General features: G+C 45.1%; 1 protein-coding gene across 1 annotated transcript in view; it reads right to left on the reverse strand.

Annotated features, from left to right (window-relative positions):
* The window catches only part of TARBP1 (TAR (HIV-1) RNA binding protein 1), an 83,137-nt gene that overhangs the window by 22,792 nt on the left and 41,551 nt on the right, over positions 1 to 18,794 (reverse strand). The window contains exons 15-24 of the mRNA XM_029919375.1: positions 16,930 to 17,027; positions 13,432 to 13,593; positions 11,104 to 11,291; positions 10,456 to 10,717; positions 10,160 to 10,348; positions 8,509 to 8,699; positions 8,255 to 8,326; positions 6,511 to 6,631; positions 2,365 to 2,475; positions 334 to 483 (exon numbers count right to left, since the gene is read on the reverse strand). Coding sequence (XP_029775235.1) covers positions 334 to 483; positions 2,365 to 2,475; positions 6,511 to 6,631; positions 8,255 to 8,326; positions 8,509 to 8,699; positions 10,160 to 10,348; positions 10,456 to 10,717; positions 11,104 to 11,291; positions 13,432 to 13,593; positions 16,930 to 17,027 — 1,544 coding nt within the window. The remainder of the gene's footprint in view (positions 1 to 333; positions 484 to 2,364; positions 2,476 to 6,510; positions 6,632 to 8,254; positions 8,327 to 8,508; positions 8,700 to 10,159; positions 10,349 to 10,455; positions 10,718 to 11,103; positions 11,292 to 13,431; positions 13,594 to 16,929; positions 17,028 to 18,794) is intronic.

Genomic DNA, 18,794 nt, shown 5'->3' on the forward strand with positions numbered 1-18,794 from the left:
ATTTGTTCTCAGCTGGTGGGGAGGCTCCCAGTCTACTTGGCTTGTGTGGAATTTCCTTACTAAAAAACTCCTTAAAATGTGAAGACTGCATTCTTAGTAACACCAGCCTTTTCTGCCTTTACTTTGTTGGAACTGAAGACTGATACTTCAGGGTGGATGCCAGGGATTTCGGGCTCTTAACTTAATTCAGATTTTGCAAAACAGAACACAGGAAGTCAACGTATCAGGAGCAGTACAAGTGACAGTCAAAAAAACAACTATTAAAATGAAACAAATCTCCCAGCATAGCCAAAAGCTTTGAATTTCAAAAGTTATGAAGTCTCTTTTACTTACAGAAGAGAAACAATCCCAGAACTTCGGAATAAACTGAGGGAATTTATGAAGAATCAATATAATAATCCATTCTATAAAATACTTTATGGATGCTTGATTATTGATGAAACCAGCTTGGAAAATCTTGTCAATAATTCTATTCAAGAAATTCTGAAAAAAATAAAGTTCATAAGTTAAATGGTTATGTTATAGTTATTACTGTTTTATTGAGATATGATTGACATAGAACACGAAGTTTAAGGTGTACATCATGTTGATTTGATATATTCATCAACTGCAATATGGCATGACCATGGTGGGAACAATTAAGATACAGTCTTGTAGCAACTTTCGAAGTGGCTAGTGGGGAGCCTGGGTGGCTCAGTCAGCTAAGCATCCGACCTTGACTCAGGTGATGATCTCACAGCTTGTGAGTTCAAGCCCCGCACTGGGCTCTGTGCTGACAGCTCAGAGCCTGGAGCCTGCTTTGAATTCTGTGTCTCCCTCTCTCTCTGCTCCTCTCCCAGCTCAAGCTATGTCTCTCTACTTCAAAAATAAACATAAAAATATTAAAAAACAGCCATTAACTTTAACTTAAATAGTCACCATTAAAAAGAAATAAGTTCAAGTTTGTTTTTGTTTTGTTTTTTAAATTAAGTGCTACACCCAACATGATGCTTGAACTCACAACCCTGAGATCAAGAGTTGCAGCTTGGGGCACCTGGGTGGCTAAGTAGGTTAAGCATCTGACTTCAGCTCAGGTCATGATCTCATAGTTCATGGGTTCAAGCCCTGCATCAGGCTCTGTGCTGACAGCTCAGAGCCTAAAGCTTGCTTTGGACTCTGTGTGCGTGTGTGTGCGTCTCGCTCTCAAAGATGAATAACTAAACATTTAAAAAGAGTCGCATGTTGGAACATCTGGGTGGCTCAGTCAGCTAAAACATCTGACTCTTCATCTTGGCTTAGGTCAGGATCTCACAGTTTGCGAGTCTGAGCCGCGCATTGGGCTCTGCGGTGATGTCACAGAGACTGCTTGGGATTCTGTCTCTTCTTCTCTCTGCCCTTCCCCCACCTCTGCGTGCATGTTCTCTCTCAAAATAAATACACAAACTTAAAAATAAATAAATAAATAAAAAGAGTTGCATGTTTTACAAACGGGAGCCCTGAAACAGCTTAAAATTTTAATGTAAGTAATTACAACTCTCTAAACAGCAAACCTAAAAACTGTTCACTGAATCATAATGATAAGGTACTTTACTGGGTACTTTACAATTTACTTGGACATAAAATTGTGTTAAAAAAGAGTCTGCTATGTTTTAAAAATTCTCCAAAACATTTAAAAGACTGTAGGAGGGAAGACCAGCAGGAAACTCTCAGGTCAGAAGACAACGTTTTGCATTCAAAAATGCTCATAAAAATTGTGTGGGATATCCCTAACTTTCCCAAAATGATCTACTTTCTTAATAGGAATATTAAGCAAAGATGATTAGAAAAATCAGACAGATTCCATTCACTCTTCCTCAGGGAAGAGAAAAGTAACTGGACAAAGACTGTTGTACTACATTAAGATCTTGGCCTTGGCTTTGCTGGTTTATATGATCACAGAATTCATGAATTGAAGGGCGAAAAAAAATCAGCCATGGGAAATGACTGTCTCATACAAGACAACAGCACTCCAAAGTAACTTAGCCATGGGAAATTAGAAGAGAACATACCTATATTTTCTAATCAAATGGTACATCAGACATTAAACAGTTAAAATGTTATTTACATTAATAAAAAAAGAAGAAAAATTAAGTGGTGCCAATTTATTAAACTAGTTTCTAACTTATTTCTACAACATGTAATTGACTTAGGATTCTTTCTACAAAATAAAAACATCAACAAAAACCAAAAAAAAAAAAATCAAAAAACAAATGAATGACTTCAATTTTAAGAACTAAACTATTTTAAGATTACTTTCTCAGTATTAAAACAGCACATGACAGTTTTTACTTTTTTTTTTGTATCAAAACATTATGCTTCAAGGAACCAAGAGAATAAAAATCCTACCTGATCAAATCTGGGGAAAAGCACCAGTAATGTCTGCCATATTCGGTTCTTCACTCTGTGATGTTGAGAGTTCACATAGTATCGGGTTCTGGACTTGGACACCAGCTCATCCTGGGGCGGGGAGAGAATCGGTACCAAGTCACCCACTGAATCTGTGATCAGTGAGAACAAAATCAATGACAACTTCAGATTCAAAAGGTATCAACAGTGTAGAGGAGCTTATGACACTCCCGAAGGCAGATAGAAAGATACAAAAGACTCGTAAATCCTTGAGTTCCCTTCGAAACCATGAATTTAGTTGCTTTTGTTAATTTATCTGCTCTTAAATTTAAAAAAGGAATCATAAAACTGTTGTTGGCACAAAAAGTACTTGGAAATATCTGTGCCTTTGTGGCCACTGTAATGTGGGGACACGGGGTCACCAGGGGGAGGAGAGATGGAGATGTCTGACGTATTTTATGACACACCGATACAGACGCATCTCAGTTGCTGCCTCTCTGTCCTGGGTGAGTTTGCAGTGATGGTATCTGCAATTTGATGTAAACCCCATGAAGGGAGGAGCACAGTATGTGGACAGTGTGGTCAATGCCTTCACCCGACCCCAGAGAATGGCAGCAGGGAGACTTCTCCGGCTCTTGCTTGTGACGGTCCGTGCTGCCTAAATTCAGCCAGCTGGCAGGCTGACTTCCGTTCTGTAACTGCTAGTGCTAGCTGCTAAGTTAGGACGCAACAGAGAGTGTGCTGACATTCTCTAGTGTCCTGACAATGAAAAAGTAGGTCATCCGCTCTCTCCAAAACCTGTCATCGAATGTAGACAATCCTCATCTACTTGGTGAATTCTATGATCTTCCTTCACTGATCCCGCCTTATGCATTTCAGTATGTGTACAATTTTATGACAATGGCTAAGTTAATGTAGATTTTGATGACTCCTAACAAGGTTGAAAATCTCACAGCCTCCTCTCATGCCATGATCTCTTTGGGGACATTTTCTTTTGGAAGAGGGGTTTCAGGCTGGACGTCCTGCTCAGCCTCGATGCAGCTATGAACGGAACCATCACAAGTGCGGTTGCCCAAGCTTGCCAGGTATCACTGGCCCAGTGCCACCAGGGCCTCACTGTCCTCGCCCGGAAGTACTAACCTCCCCTTTTCGGTTCAGATCTCCTGTCCTTTTATTGCTCCACCCAATGTGCTCTTTTATTCAAAAACAACCTTCTTTGCCCGTCCGTCAACCTCTCTAGTTTCAGGCGCCTCCTGACCCAACCTGGAGCCCAAGAACAATCTCTATGGAATCTTCAAGGGCACATTCAATTTCTTTCACTACACGCTCAAACCTTGTGCAGATTCCCTACTTTTGCAACAACCCAGTGGTCTCACATAACCTGGTCCTACTTTCAAGCTGCCAGGCATGGCTGAAGGAAAGAAAAATCACCTACCCCAACCGACTTCATCAAAAGTATGTTTTCTAGCTTTAGCTGGGCCCTGACTGCTGCTAGGCCAGTGGTCTCCAAGTCTATAGTGCTTCAGGAGCACCTTGAGGGGCCCTTCAAACAGACTGCTGGCCCCACCCCCCAGAGCTTCTGAGTCAGAAGGAGCCTGGGAATCTGCATTCTAACATGTTCCCTGCTGGTGTTGAAGCTGCCAGGCCAGAGAATACACTTTAAGAGTAGGATTCCACTCATAAATGGAATTTAAAAAAACCAAACCCAAACCAAACCAAACCAACAGAAAACAGAGTGAGCACTACAAACAGAGGACAAACCGATAGCTGCCAGGAGGAAGGGGTTGGAGGTGCTCAGTGAAATGAGTGAAGGGGAGAGGGAGGTGCAGGCTTCTGTAATGGCGTGAGGAAGTCGCAGGGATAAAAGGCAGAGCACAGGGAACAGTCAGGGGCATGGCAACAGTGACGGAACAGGACGGGTCACGGCTACACTTGTGAACACCTCACACGTTACAAGCCTGTCCGTCACTAAGTCGTACACCTGACGCTAGTCTAACATTGTGTGTCAACCACCCTCACATTAGGGAAGAATCACTGTGGTAGACAATCATCTTGCTTTTCTCAAGTCGCTTCCCATCCCCATTTCCACAAAAACAATTTAAAATGTTTCCTACTTTCCCAAAGCCTTTAACCCAGGCCCATCTTCCTTCAATCTTCCAAATTCCCATTTCTGTCTTTAACCTTTATCTTCTCATATTAGAGGAAGCAGGGTCCTTATGTTCCCTTCAGAGAGTCACGAAATCGGTTTTTAAAAAGTACAATTCTTGCCTTTATGTGCATGTCTGCTGCTCCTTCACTCTACTGCACACCGACCCTACCCAGTGTGCTTCTCTGAGATCTCAGGAGTGCCCCCCAGCTCCTCTGAGATCTCAGAAGTGTCCCCCCCCGCTTCTCTGAGACCCCAGGAGTGCCCCCAGCTTCTCTGAGATCTCAGGGGGGGCCTCCCGCTGCTCTCCTGCTCCCACCTGCTCTCAGTGCACACCGCTGTACCATTCTCCTCACTCAGAAGAGAAGTCCTGTGCCCTTTAGCAATCGCTTCCTGATCTCTCTTCTCCCTACCCTGACCCTGCAGACACTAACCTATTCTGTCCCTGCATATTTCCCTGTCCTGGACACTTCATATAAATGGAATCACACAGTATGTGGCCCTTTATGAAGGGGCGTTTCACCTAGGACAATTTCAAGGTTCCCTAACACTGGTTACTTTCAGTCCGTTTGTTGGAACAGCCATCCTGGTGGGGCGGCTACGGCAGGATTTCACCTGTGTGACCACTCTGGCCTCTCCACTACTATCATCCCCGCCTCCCCCGGGGCCACGGATCATCCCATTCAACATACAAGCAAGCCCCTGACCCACGCCCTCCTCCAGACACCGTCCGTTACTCCTCTCTAGAGTGAACTCCAGAGTGCCTCTGCTCATCTCCACTGGCTCCACAACCATTTTCTTCTCAGCCCTTCCATCAAGGCTCATGTCAGTCAAAGGTCTTTGTAGAGGTGACCAAGGACAGCCTTCTTGCCAAATCCCACAGGTGATGGGCATCCTCCTGTCCCTCCATGCCTCCAGCCAGCACTTCTGCATTTGGCCTGGGGACACCAGCCTCTCCCTGGTCCTCCAGCCTCACTCACAATGTACCCAGGGTTCTGTCCTATGTCACTTATTAGAGAGGCCCTCTCTGACCCTCCAAATAGCTATCCCTTGTCCCCATTCTGCTTCTCTCTGAAACACTCTGCTGTCTCCTCTCATGCCGCAGTACTGTGACACCGCTGTGTGTTCTATCTAATGGGGCGTCCTGCACCTTTAAAGTCTATTCAGCCGTTAGCAAACTAGTGAAACAGGATTTTCTCGGAGACATCCCTCCTGACTCCAAGAGTGCAAAGAAGGGAGTTTTTACATTAAAAAAAAAAAACCCACTTCCTAGACTGTACCTAACTAACACTGGTCTGCTACCTTCAGAACATAAATGTGTGGGGGCGCCTGGGTGGCTCAGTCGGTTAAGCCTCTGGCTTCGGCTCAGGTCAGGATCTCACGTTCGTGGGTTCGAGCCCCGCGTCGGGCTCTGTGCTGACAGCTAGCTCAGAGCCTGGAGCCTGCTTCTGGTTCTGTGTCTCCTTCTCTCTCTGCCCCTCCCCCTCTCATGCTCTGTCTCTCTCTGTATCAAAAATAAATAAAAACATTAAAAAAAAATTTTAGAACATAAATGTGTGATGGACACTGTTAATTCAGTATAAGTAGGCACTACGGCCACCAGTTACAAGCCAGCATGGCCCAGAGGTGACAAGCAGACCAGGACTCCATCTATTTCAGCCACAGATTCAGAAGAGAGCATTATACTGGGCTCTACTCCTTCTTAACTTCTTCCTAGATTTATACGTGATCTTGCAGACCAAAAAAAATCAATTTTTCTAATCACACCACTTCCTAAATTTTTTACCTTTTTATTTCATTTCTTACTACACATAACCACTTTTGACTGGTACTAGAAAATGCTCCATGTTTAGATAATACAGGGAAAATATTCTTGAAAACCAAACAATTGGGCAATCAGTTAAAAATGTGTTTTTTTCTTGATAAAAAATATTTAGAATACATACTGTGTCACATAGCTATCAAAAGCAAAGATTTAAAGTAAAATAAGGCATATTTACTTTCTCTAATAGCTTGATTGCAAGATCTTCCATAAACAACTTCTGAGACAGATTTGAGCCATCTAACACACACAGGAATTTGACAGCACAGATTCTCACATAATGGTCTTCTCTTTTAGTACTAGAAAAATGTAAAATGACAAACTCTGTTAATACATTTTCAAAGCTGAAAAAATATGTCATGTACTCATTTCAAAATATCAAAACCTTCCAGAGATTTCTAAAATTGAGGCGCTCCGTACTTAATGACAATGTTTTAATTCAGGATAACGCAAGGTGGCAAATGGATACGTCAAGCGGAGAGCCTGTACAGGAAGTCTGGATGAGCACACACTCGCCCAGACCTCCAGGAAAACGGTGCCCACGCGAGCCACCCTGGGGCAGGAAGGTCTCTGTGGACAGAACAGGTCACGACTCAGGGAAGGGGTCCTTGGAGATGGCCACGGACACACACCAAACACCCACGGCTCGTCCTGGCCGTGCACCGCACACGCACGCGCTCCGCGCACCGGGCAAACTCGAGAGCAGTGCGCGCCCTGAGCACCCCATCTGTGCGGTGTCCACACGAGGGAAGGTCGGTTATGTGACACTGTGAATACGTATTTCCAAACTTCATTAGGGCTGATATCATGTCAGTAAGCGTCACCATAACAACAAAACAGGCGTCCAGGAGAGATCAAAGTATTTTGGAACCATCAAATACAAAATTTCACTTTTGTTGCTACTTTAAGCCAGCCAAGAAAACAAAAATCAATTAAACAATTAACAGTGAAAAACATATTAAAGATAAGAGTGGCAAAAATGATTTAAAAACTGGCTATAACTTTCGGAATAATTAAAACTCTGTGATGCCTATATACAATTATCATTTGTGCATCTTTTTTATGAGCATCTAAGCGCACATTTTAAAAATTATGTGAAAAAATAAAAATTTTAAAAAGCTGCTTGACAAGCTCCAAAAAAACTAATTCCAAGGTTAGATAAAAACAGAAATCCATACTTGAGGGCCCATTCCAGAGGTAATTTTATTTTTATGTGTAGTATCCTGATTTGTTAAATGGTGAAATTGTGACCAAAACTACGAGACTTTGTAGGTTCATGATCACCCCTCCACAAGGGTAGGGCTTTTATGATCCCCACAGTAATTTTCTTATTTATACTGGACTTAGCACTAAAATTTGTTTTTCCCTAAGAAAATTCTCATTTATTTCCATCAAGAATGTGGTAACATCGGGGCGCCTGGGTGGCTCAGTTGGTTAAGTGTCCAACTTTGGCTCGGGTCATGTTCTCACGATTCGTGATTTCGAGCCCCGCGTCAGGCTCTGTGCTGACAGCTCAGAACCTGGAGCCTGCTTCCTATTCTGTGTCTCCCTCTCTGCCCCAACCCCGCTCATGCTCTCTGTTTCTCTCAAAAATAAACAAACATCAAAGAAAAAAAAAAAAAAGAATGTGGTAATGTTGTAAAAATGTCTTCCAAATGTCATTTGTTACATTTTCTTCTCCCTTATTCTTCACCTTTAAAACATTTCTTGAGGTTATCAAATTTTAGTAAGTTTTACACCTAAAGAAAATACATTAGCAAGGGAATGTAATTCCTAATTTCCTTTTGAAGGCTCTTTCAGTATCGGATAGAGATCACTAGGAAACATTTATTAAATTGGACAAGCACAAGATGCCTCTCAGCTGATGTTAAATCTGGAATATTCCATTTATATCAAGATGATGGAAAATCTGCCATACTTACTTTTCGATAACAGTGTTGGCTGCACAATCATGGCCGAGATTTTCTATGTAGGTCTGCACATCCTGAATAAGTCTTCCCGTAAGAAATAGTTGACAAAGAATAGGTTTTAGACAGGAAAACACTGAAACCCCAAATGTAAAGTTACTTAATGCTTTATGTTCTTCTAATTTGAAAGCCTCAAAATAAAGGCATAATTCTACTCAAGTAGGTACTTCACAGAAATCAAGACAGGTTGAAACAATGGCATCTTTTACCTTTGATCACGCCTAAACACGGTTCCAAATATACAGGCTTCAAGGACAAGTTCGCTATAATTTTTAGCACTTGATAAAGACACTTGGGACACATTTGAAGCAGAAACTATCCAAGATTTGCAGCAATAACTTATCAGTGTATTGAAGACTCCAGTTTTTATAGCAGACATTTCAATTATCTTGTACATAATCTGGAATGAAATACAATGGTCATTTTATTCTTTGGCCCATTTAATTTAAAAAAGTGTTGCTAATAAAACTTCTTTGAAGGCTTCCATTGACAGTTTCAACATACCATAGAGTATAAAAACCTAAAAGTCCTTTATCGTGAGTTTTGCAAGATGATCAGTAATCACAGAGTTAATTTTTCATTCCTCAAGAATAAAAGTAAATACAATGTCGCTGATAGTGACATTCTCCTGGGACCCTCCAAGAGAAAAAAAACTGCCCAAAGTAATAGAATGAAAATATCTCCTCCTTTACACTTTCAGTTTCCTCTGCATTCTGTCACTGCCTCCCCTTCTGTGGGGCAGCAGAGACCCCGGTCTCTAGGCGTGTGCTCGAGGGGCGGGCAAGGACAGAGAGGCAGTGCAGGGACAGCAGCGTCTGGGTAACAAGGCCTACGAATTCCCAGACGTGACGTCCTTCCACTATTCACATCCCCTACCGCGTCCAGTGGTCACACACACAAATGCCTTCAGGAACCGGGAAGCCCTTTTGCTATGGTTATGTTCAGAGAAATGTTTCTCCAGATGCAGTGACAGATGGCACCTGCCGTCTGCCTCTAGTCCCCAGGATGGTCAAAAACTGGGGCGCGCCCTATCTGGACAGGCGACTCCTAGGAACGGCCAGTGTGGCCATGTCATCCAATTTTCCAGCATTCCAATAGAAGGGCAATACAGATTTTCATGCAAATTTCCTAATTCTTCAAAGTTGGCAGCCAATTAAAAAAAACTTTAGGCATTATAGGAATCAAATCAAGTAAGTGTCTGTGGCACGTGGGTTCACAGGCCACCCTTCTGCGCAGAGCCTTCCATCTGACAGAGCTGTTCTTACTTGTGACACCCAGGGCTCAAAGTGCCTGCTACCCGCATGGACACGTCAGAGCACATCTAATGTGTAATTACAAATACAACTCTCCGCTTCCCCCTGGGGCTGCAGGACATACAAAGTGAAAAGAAAACAAAAAGTTACCTCCTTTTAATATAAAGTAGTTAAATCCACAGAAACAGAAAGTAGAATGGCGGTTGCCAGGGGCGGGGAGGGAGAGAAGGGCAGTTGTTGAATGCAACCAGAGTTTCAGTTCAAGTTCAACAAGTTCTGGAGACCCGTGACAACAGCCTGAATGTACTTCACTCTACTGAACTTGAAAAATGATGAAAATGGTACATTTCAGGGGCGCCTGGGTGGCTCAGTTGGTTAAGAGTCTGACTTAGGTCTCGATCTCGCTGTTTGTGGGTTTAAGCCCCACATCGGGCTCTGTGCTGACAGCTCAAAGCCTGGAGCCTGCTTCAGATTCTGTGTCTTTTCCTCTCTCTGCCCCTCCTCTACTCATGCTGTCTCTCTCTCCCTCAAAAATAAAAACATTAAAAAAAATGAAAAAGATGGTACATTTTATGTTATGCATTTTTACCCCAATGTAAAAAGTTACCTCTTTTATTTTGAAGTATGCCTGGCCCTTGATTTTTGCAGCAATGGTAAGAACTTTGGTATCAAAAACAAACTGAACAAAAGCTTTTAAATTAGACCAGAATATCAGCTGAGTGTTGCTTAGAGCAGATATAATTTTCCAAGCCATGTCAAAAGACTCGATGCAGAGGGATTCGGAGGATGTCAAAAGCTGGTAGGAAAAAAAAAGAGAAAATAAGAAATAGGGAATGATCGCTTAGTTTCAGAAACCGCTCTCTGTCCCTGTCATTCTTCACTTGCGGTCTCACTGCCTCTCACCTTGGGAACCAGAACGTGCATGCAGTGGAACACGGGCAAGACCTGGTCCGAAGGCAGGACCGCCAGGGCTTCGAGAGCAGACTGCAGGGTCTGTGCGGGCATGTGGACGGCAGGCAGGATGGGCTCCGGAACCTCACCGACTGCGGTGGGAATCAGGGTGTGATACCTTCTCAGCAGGAAAGCAAGGCAGACCCACTGATGGTGGATATATCCCGCAGCTACTCTCCCCCATCCTCGGGAAGACGAGGATTCTTCACGGAGACTGCAATGAAAGATCGAGTCACCACCCCAGGCCTCGGCCAGCCCGGGTGCAGGGCGCTACCCTCACGGGGAGGGAAATTCGACCCTCATTCCAAAGCAGCCCGTCTACCAAAAAGCAAGGGGGCCACGTAAACCTCAGTTTCCCAACTACTCTGACAGCCGGTGTTTTCATTCACGTTAAGGGGATTCGCTGAAATCAGCACGCACTCGGGTAAGTGGGGTTCCAGGAACAGAGGGGAGTCATGGGGTAACACAGGCCCCTCCTGAATGCGGCCTTGTCTCCAAATTCCCATCCCCCATAGACAAGGCTGGGCGACCCCTCACTGTGTCAGTGACTAACCACAAAAATGGAGGGTGAACTTGAGCAGAAAGATGCGGTGAACGCACCTGCCATCCTCTTCGGCGGGCGGCCTCTGCAGCGGGCAGTTGAGCGGGAGAGCCGAGAGGAAGGTGTCCGAGGGCCCGGCCTCCAGACAGTCGAGCTGCAGGTGTGGAGTCCGCTCGGTGGCCTCGCACAGCGTGGCCAGCACGGCCATGCTGATGGCTCTCTGCACCTGTGTGCCCAGCGTGGGCTCCTGCGGGGAAACCGGAGCAATCTTACCTCCCGTGAGCCAGTCTCACTCGGTCAGGACCTGGGAGCCCAGCCCCCAGACGCCGGGCCCCTTCCTGTCCCCGTCCTGGCTACTGCACACCGCTGGGACCGGGAGGGGACCCGGCACCACGCATAGGTCTGCCTTGCCGCTTCCGTGCAGGTAGGCGATGAGCAACTTTCCTGTGGCAATAAAAATGCAGCAGCTCCCACTAAGGAGACCATTTGATCTCTTCGGTTTGGGGGGGGGGGCGGTCCTGAAAGCACTCCCATGACAGAGGGGAAGCACACAGAGCCCGCGAGCATATGCGAAGCCGTTCTGCTCGGTCTTTGTCCCCCTCACATGGGCACTTGGACACCTGTCTGTGGGCGACTCACTGTAATGGTCTGGTTGGAGTGTGTGAAGGAAAACAAGGCCCCGGGCGCACACGGATGCCCGGGCCCTGCTGTAAGCCGCCTGGGGACAGGGGACGCAGCTCGGCGGTTAAGAGCTACTCATGAACCCTTGGGATGGGGTCTGAATCCTGGTTCTGAACTCATTACCGGTTTGGCCGTGGACACACTGCACCTTAGTTTTCTCACCTATAAAATGGGGACAATAATAGAATCCACTCCACAGTGTTATGGTGAAGGTTAAATAAAGGATTCACGGGAAACACTTGAAAACTCTCTACCACAGAAGCCAGGGGTGCAGGCCAGAACCCAGCACAGTGAAAACAACTGCGCCGAGAGTCTGAGAGGGCGCTCCCAGGACTGCCAGAGCGAGAGGGACTCTCTGCCACTCATGCGGCACCTTCCCTCTCCACCCCCGGGAAATAAATCCAGGGTGTCTGTGAGTGAGTTTTACACCACAACACTGTCCACACAGAGGTAAAATTCAGTGTCACTTTCAGCCAATGTGGTCCCTGCTACCCCTAACATAATTCAGCGAGGTACTAAAACAAGCCGGCTTTAAGAACCCTTGTGATATGGTTCATGATTTTGGTCTACGTTTGGAGCTCACGGATCCTTTCTCAGCGCTAACACATTAATACGTGCTAGACAGGATGCCGAAGTAGTAATCAGGCCTCCTTAGCGTTTTCCTGTGGGACAGTTCTTAAAAACAACTTTAAAAACTAGATCCTTAAAGCAAGCATGTACATTCTCTGTTTTAATTAGCAGCCTGGACTCTGCGTGCCAGTTTTAACACGTATGAGCTCACCTTACTTCGCACTATCAACTCTGTAACCCTCATTTTGCGGGGGTGGTAAATGAGGCACAGAGAAGTTAGATAACTTCCTCAAGGTCACACAGTTAGCAAGGTTAAATGCAGGTTAAAGTCTAACTCCGAAGCCTGTGCTCATAACCACTACGCCTTTCTGTGTTATGTTGAAGAAAAGCTTCTAGGTACTAAAATCTAGAGGAAAAAAAATCTAGAGGAAAATACACATACACATAAACTTTTCCAAAAATAAGACAGACAGAGATAAACACTACAATGGAGGCACAGAGAAAAACAGATAAAGGAAAGAGACACTGACCCAAGTTGGGGATTACTGGCAAGCTTATACTGGAGGGAGGGCACGTCAGTGGAAGGAGCAGACAGAAGGAAAGCCTGGACGGGGGAGGATGTGGCCTGTGCTGGTCATGCCTGTCATCCATGAAGCTCTGTGAAGTGGCCTAGTGTGACTGCAGCAAAATGGCAGCGGTTGGGGGGAGGGAAGGGGAGCGGCGGTGTAAGACCAGACCAGACAACGGCATAGAGAGTCAAGGATGGGGGTTGCTGGATATATTAGTACACGTTATATGTTATAGGTCATGAAACAGATATTATGTGTATGTCCCATAGTAGATATCATGTATATTTAGAGACATTAAAGTGTCCCTTACTGGCATGTGGGCAAAGGCTCAGTGCAAATCCAAGATCTGTATCTACATGGCTTGAAGACTGAAGACACCACGCCTTTGTTACGTATCTAATATTAGGACAAGAGTCCCCATCTTCATCAAATATGATGAACAAAGGATACTATTTTAAAATTAAACTTCAGCAGGTAATTTTCATGTCAGAATATTGTATGATCATCAAATATGTATTCTACGCATGCCTCGTTCAACAGAACTATACACCTCAAATCGAGGATTACCTGTCCATGGTCCATCTCTTGAAGGTGCCGAATGCATGCATTTTTCAAAGGAGAAATTACTCTCCAAATGGGGTTGCCTCTTTTCCACCCAACTCTCGAATGGAGATTTATAAGCTCAGTTAATACCATAAGGTATAAATGGCAACGATCCAGGTCCGAAACCTACGACAAACAATAAACCACATCAGCATGCAGGGCCCGCGAGTTTCATACAACTATGACAGTTCAGACAGGAAACCAATGACCTTATTTAAATGCAGTAACATGAGGTATTAATGAGAGAAAAAGTCATCTCCTCCAAGAAGCCCTCCATGATCTCCCCATGTGGAGCTGAGGACTTCTTCCCTGCACTGACACAGCAACTACACTTCACACGACAGCAGCACGCATCACCCTGTAGTCCTCCGGCCCACGCTCTGGTCATGAGACCCTGCAGGGCAGAGACCACGTCCTACCAACTCCTGAGTCCCAGAGCCAGCACATCATAAATACAGTTAGAAAAGGAGACAGCTTTTGCTTCAGGCAGATTACGACACTCCATTCTTAGTAGGAAGGCTGCAGTCCCACCCGCCTAAGATGGTGATTGAGTCATAGAGAAAACACAGCTCACCCCGCGTCCTGGGGCTGGCGAGTCGGAGAGGCAGAACCAAACACAGGCCTCTGGGACTTGTAGACGTGGTTCAGTCCAGCTCTACCACGCACCAGCCCCAGGACCTCACCTCTGTGGATTCCTCATCCACCAAGCACAGAGGGTCAGGTCCACCCGTCACAGGGGTTTTGGAAGAATGGAGAGAAAGTAGGCTGAGTGGGCTAGCCCCGAATGGGGGCCCCAATAACTACTGCCATGCTAAGTACTAATGATACCCCCAGAGGGCTCTCAGGACACCAGGAAGCACCGAAGTCATCCATTCAATCAGTTGTTCCTGAGCAACCACACAGGTGAGACACTCCGCCAAGCACCGGGACGCTGGGCAGACAGAAGTAACGGCTGCGGGACCTGGTGGGGACTGGACACGGCTGGGGAGGATTCCGGAGTGCAAGGCTGCAGAAACCGGCCGGATGGCGGTAAGTTCACAGAGAAGGCAGTGGTGAGGGGTGTGTGAGTGATGCAACTCCAGCCATCCAAGAGCGCCAGGCTGCGGGGCAGAAGGCTGGGAAGCCCAGCCAGGGGTGCAGACAGAGCTGTAGGGTCCCTGGCTCGGCAGAGGCGGCAGCCAAGAGCGCCTCTCTCAACAGAGGAGTGTGAGAGAAGGGCCCGGGCCACCCTCACAGATGCCCCGACGCCCAAGTCTATCTAGCAGACGGCGGATGCTCCAACAGGAGTGGGGGCGATGGCAGAGATGCGACCCCAACCAGGACAGGGAGGTGTCACAGACGCTAAGGACGGCTGGTGTTCCCACTTGGTTTAGGACAACTTTACTGTGGCCAGCCGTCTGTGTGTCCTGAGGGAGGCAGAAGCCAGAGGAGGACGAAGCTGCACGGCAGGTTTACAGACAAGCTGATGAAGAGAAGGACACCAGAGGCACCACGGGATAGAGAGGGCCCTTAAGATGTGGGACTCTTAAAGCGGTTTCAAAAGCTTTTTTTTAAATGTTTTATTTTTTTTTTTGAGAGAAGAGAGAGAGACAGCAAGAGCAGGGGACAGACAGAGAGACAGAGGGAGACACAGGATCCAAAGATAGGCTCCAGGCTCTGAGCTGTCAGCACAGATCCTGACGTGGGGCTCAAACCCACAAACCACGAAATCATGACCTGAGCCGAAGTCAGATGCTTAACCGACTGGGCCCCCCAGGCAACCCAACTTAAAGCTGTTTCAATGCTCATGAAAAAAATCCAGGAGACAAGGAGAGGCTGAAAATATGAGCGAGAAAGAGAGAAAGAGAGAGAGAGAGAGAGAGAGAGAGAACCATCAGCAGTAAGGTCCTTGAGTGGATGGGGCAGTGCTGACCGCTGCGCTCTGCACAAACTGGGGAAGGCAGAAGGTGGGTTCAGGTGTGGCGGCTGCGGGGGGGGGGGGGGGGGGGGGGTGTGCCGGAGGGTCCTCCCTCGCTCCGATTCCATGGCCTGGCGTTGGCAACTTGAAATCAGCCATGGTAACTGGTGCGATACTACAAACCAGGCCTTTTTTCCCTGAGAGCTGGGCGTTCAATAAAGTCACATTAATCCTTCTCCTTTTTTAAAAGTTTATTTATTCTGAGAGAGACAAAGACAGTGCAAGTGGGGGAGGGGCAGAGAGAGAACGAGAGAGCAAGAGAGAGCGAGCAAGAGCGAGAGCATCCCAAGCAAGCTCCGTGCTGCCAGCACAGAGCCCGACTCAGGGCTTGAACTCATGAAACCATGAGATCACGACCTGAGTGGAAACCAAGAGTCAGAGGTCTAACCGACTGAGCCTCCCACACGCCCATAGTCCTTCCCCTTTTAAGGTCATTTTTAGCTTTAAATTCCAAACAAACCAAAACAGCTATGTTCTCTACTGGGTACACAGAGGCTCATTATACTTCTTTTGTGTATGTCTGAAAAGTCTCTCTAATAGGTACTAAATACTTATGGTAATAAAGCGATATTGACGTAAAACAAAGTTACTTCTTTATGAAATGCCTTCTTGGGAGCGGACGTGTAGCAAGGCCTCTATGGACAATTGCTTAATAAGAACAAAGCTCAACACCCCCGATGCCAAAGGACTTTTCCTCCATATATCGTTGCCTTCCTGTCGTTAGCAGCTCAGGTCTTTCAGTATAAAACTTGCCTTTCTGTATTTTCACACTTGCTCACAAGGCTTTCAAATGGACTTGAATATTCTAATGAAAGTTAAAAATAAGCATATTTTCACACTTTATTCACAATCTACTGATTCTGAAGTTTCAACATTTGTTCCTAGAGATTTCAGCAACAAAAAAAAATTGAGCTTTTCTATAAGAATTGGCATTTTCAAAATATTGTCGAAGAAAAACGAAAACTTTTTCTTTCTTTTTTAAAATTCCAGTATAATTAACAGATGGTGTTATATTAGTTTCAGGTGTTACTTTTCTCAGCTGTCCGAGAAGGAGCAAAGTCTGATAAGGACATGTGCCTCAGACAGACTGTTATCTGCTCTGTGTTTCAGAATCACTTACAGAGCTTTAGAAACACACATGTACTATTACCTCGTCCCATCCCAAACGTCCCAAATCAGAATCTATGGCTACTAGGACCAAAGTCACATCGAATATGCTAAATGTGCCAGATATGTTATGCCATGCAAAACTCTCTAGCCCTTGGGAAGTAGACATATTATCTCCATTTTGCAGATGAGGAAACTGAGGCTCAGAAAAGCTATGTAACTTTCCCAAGGCCTTGGTTATGGCACAGATGGAATGTAAGGAGGTAACTCTGAAGCTTATGTTTTTTCTGCTTCCTAAGGGGTCTTCTCTGGAAACTATCACATTAATTTTCTCCTCAATTTAGTAATCACTCAAAAATTGACGAAAAGAATGAAAAGATATTCCCAGAAATACTTACACTACTTAGTTCATTCATTGTAAGCCGTCGGAGGATAAATTCGGAAATGCTCTCCGTAGTAGACAAGACAAAGTTCTGCAGAAGAGTAAACACCTCATCTGTTGGGGGACAAGCACACAACTCGATGACACACACAAGTTCCTTGGTATAAAATACACCAGACTTTCTAGTAAAAGTACATCTATGTTAAGCATATGAGTGAATCACTTACCAAAACCGAATTCCAATAATACAAGAGTCATTAGTATTATGGGGAAATGTATAATTCACCTTAAAAGTCATGTAGGAGTTTTCGTTCTGGGTGAGATGGAACGGAGACTCGCCAGCCTCTCTCACTACAAAACCCAGCCCGAATAACTGAGTAGCTGTGTGGAGACTCTAAAAGGTAAAAAGTAGCAGGTGGATTCAGAAAGCAGTAACACCAAACAGCAGTGGCCTTGGTCCTCCTGCAGACTGGAACCGCGTGCAGGAGCAGGCGAGAAAGCAGACAGGAGGATGGGCCCCAACTTTCTCATTAGAGAATGAGAAAGGGGAATGGAATGCCAGAGAAGCAGACAATGAGTCCCTAGGAGATTCTAGAGAGACAGGAGCTTAGGAAAATGGTCCCAGTAAGTAGTCTGTGAACTGCTGGGTTCCCCTAGGCTGCCATGGACAGACCTGCCACTAAGCAGCGTCCCAGAGACTTTCAGAACTCAACTAACAGAGACACAGCTGCCCACATCCAGACTGGCCACTGGGTGGATCACATGTCAAGGTCAAGACAGCACCACAAAGAATCAGAAAACAAAAGTGACAGCAGAACCAACACACACAGAAGCTGTGACGTCAGGAATTGGGGCCAAACCCGCAGCCGACTGTCGTCTCCACAAGAATATCAACCTTCTCCACAGGCCGCAAGCAAGACCCAGAGTCTCGTAACACAATATTCAAAATATCTAGGATCCAATCCAAAATAACAGGGCACATGAAGCATCGGGAAATTCCTACCTCACGAAGGAAAAGACAATCTACAAAAGCCAATGAGATGATGCAGACTCTAGAATAATCTGACAAAGACTCCCAAGCAGCTAATGATAAAATGGTTCAACGATCAATCAATACACCCTCTGGAAATATATGTCAAAATAGAAAGTCTCAGCAAAGAAATATAAGATATATGCAAAAACCAAATAGGAATTTTGTAACTGAAAAGTACAATTACTGAAATTTTAAAAACTCACTGGATGGGAACAATAGAAAAAAGAAGAAAAAGGAGTTTGTGAGCTTGAAAATAGATCAATAAAGTAAATAAAATAAATCATACACAATATGACAGAGTATAACCAAATTGCTGAAAACTAAAGACAAAGAAACAACCTTGAAAGCAGAGAAAAACAGTGTTATTACCTAGGCAAAGAACATTTTGAATTACTACAGAGTTCGAATGGCTGCCAGAAGTAAATGGAATATTTTTAAATTGCTGAAAGAAAAGACCCTGAAATCATAATTTTATATCCAGCAAAATATTTCTCAAGAGGTAAAATAAAGATATTCTCAGATGAAGGAAAACTAAGAATTCACTGCCAGAAAACCTGTTCCAAAAAAAATGCTGAAAGCTGCTTCTCAAACACAAAGTATACGATGCCCCAAGAAAGCAAAAGAAACCACAAACATCTAGGTAAATACAACAGGTTCTTCTCTTGACATCTTTAAAAATCTCTTCAAGGGGTGAAAGCAAAAATTCCAACACTGTCTGGTAGTTTTCAGTAAATGCAGACATAAGACAACCATATAGGTGGGTGGGAGAAGTGGGGGCAAAAGAGTCCATAAGGTGGTAAAGTTTCTGTATTCATTTCAAGTGGTAGAACATTAAATAGACTGTTAGG

Source organism: Suricata suricatta, chromosome 2 (assembly GCF_006229205.1).
Source record: "Suricata suricatta isolate VVHF042 chromosome 2, meerkat_22Aug2017_6uvM2_HiC, whole genome shotgun sequence".
NCBI lineage: Eukaryota > Metazoa > Chordata > Mammalia > Carnivora > Herpestidae > Suricata > Suricata suricatta.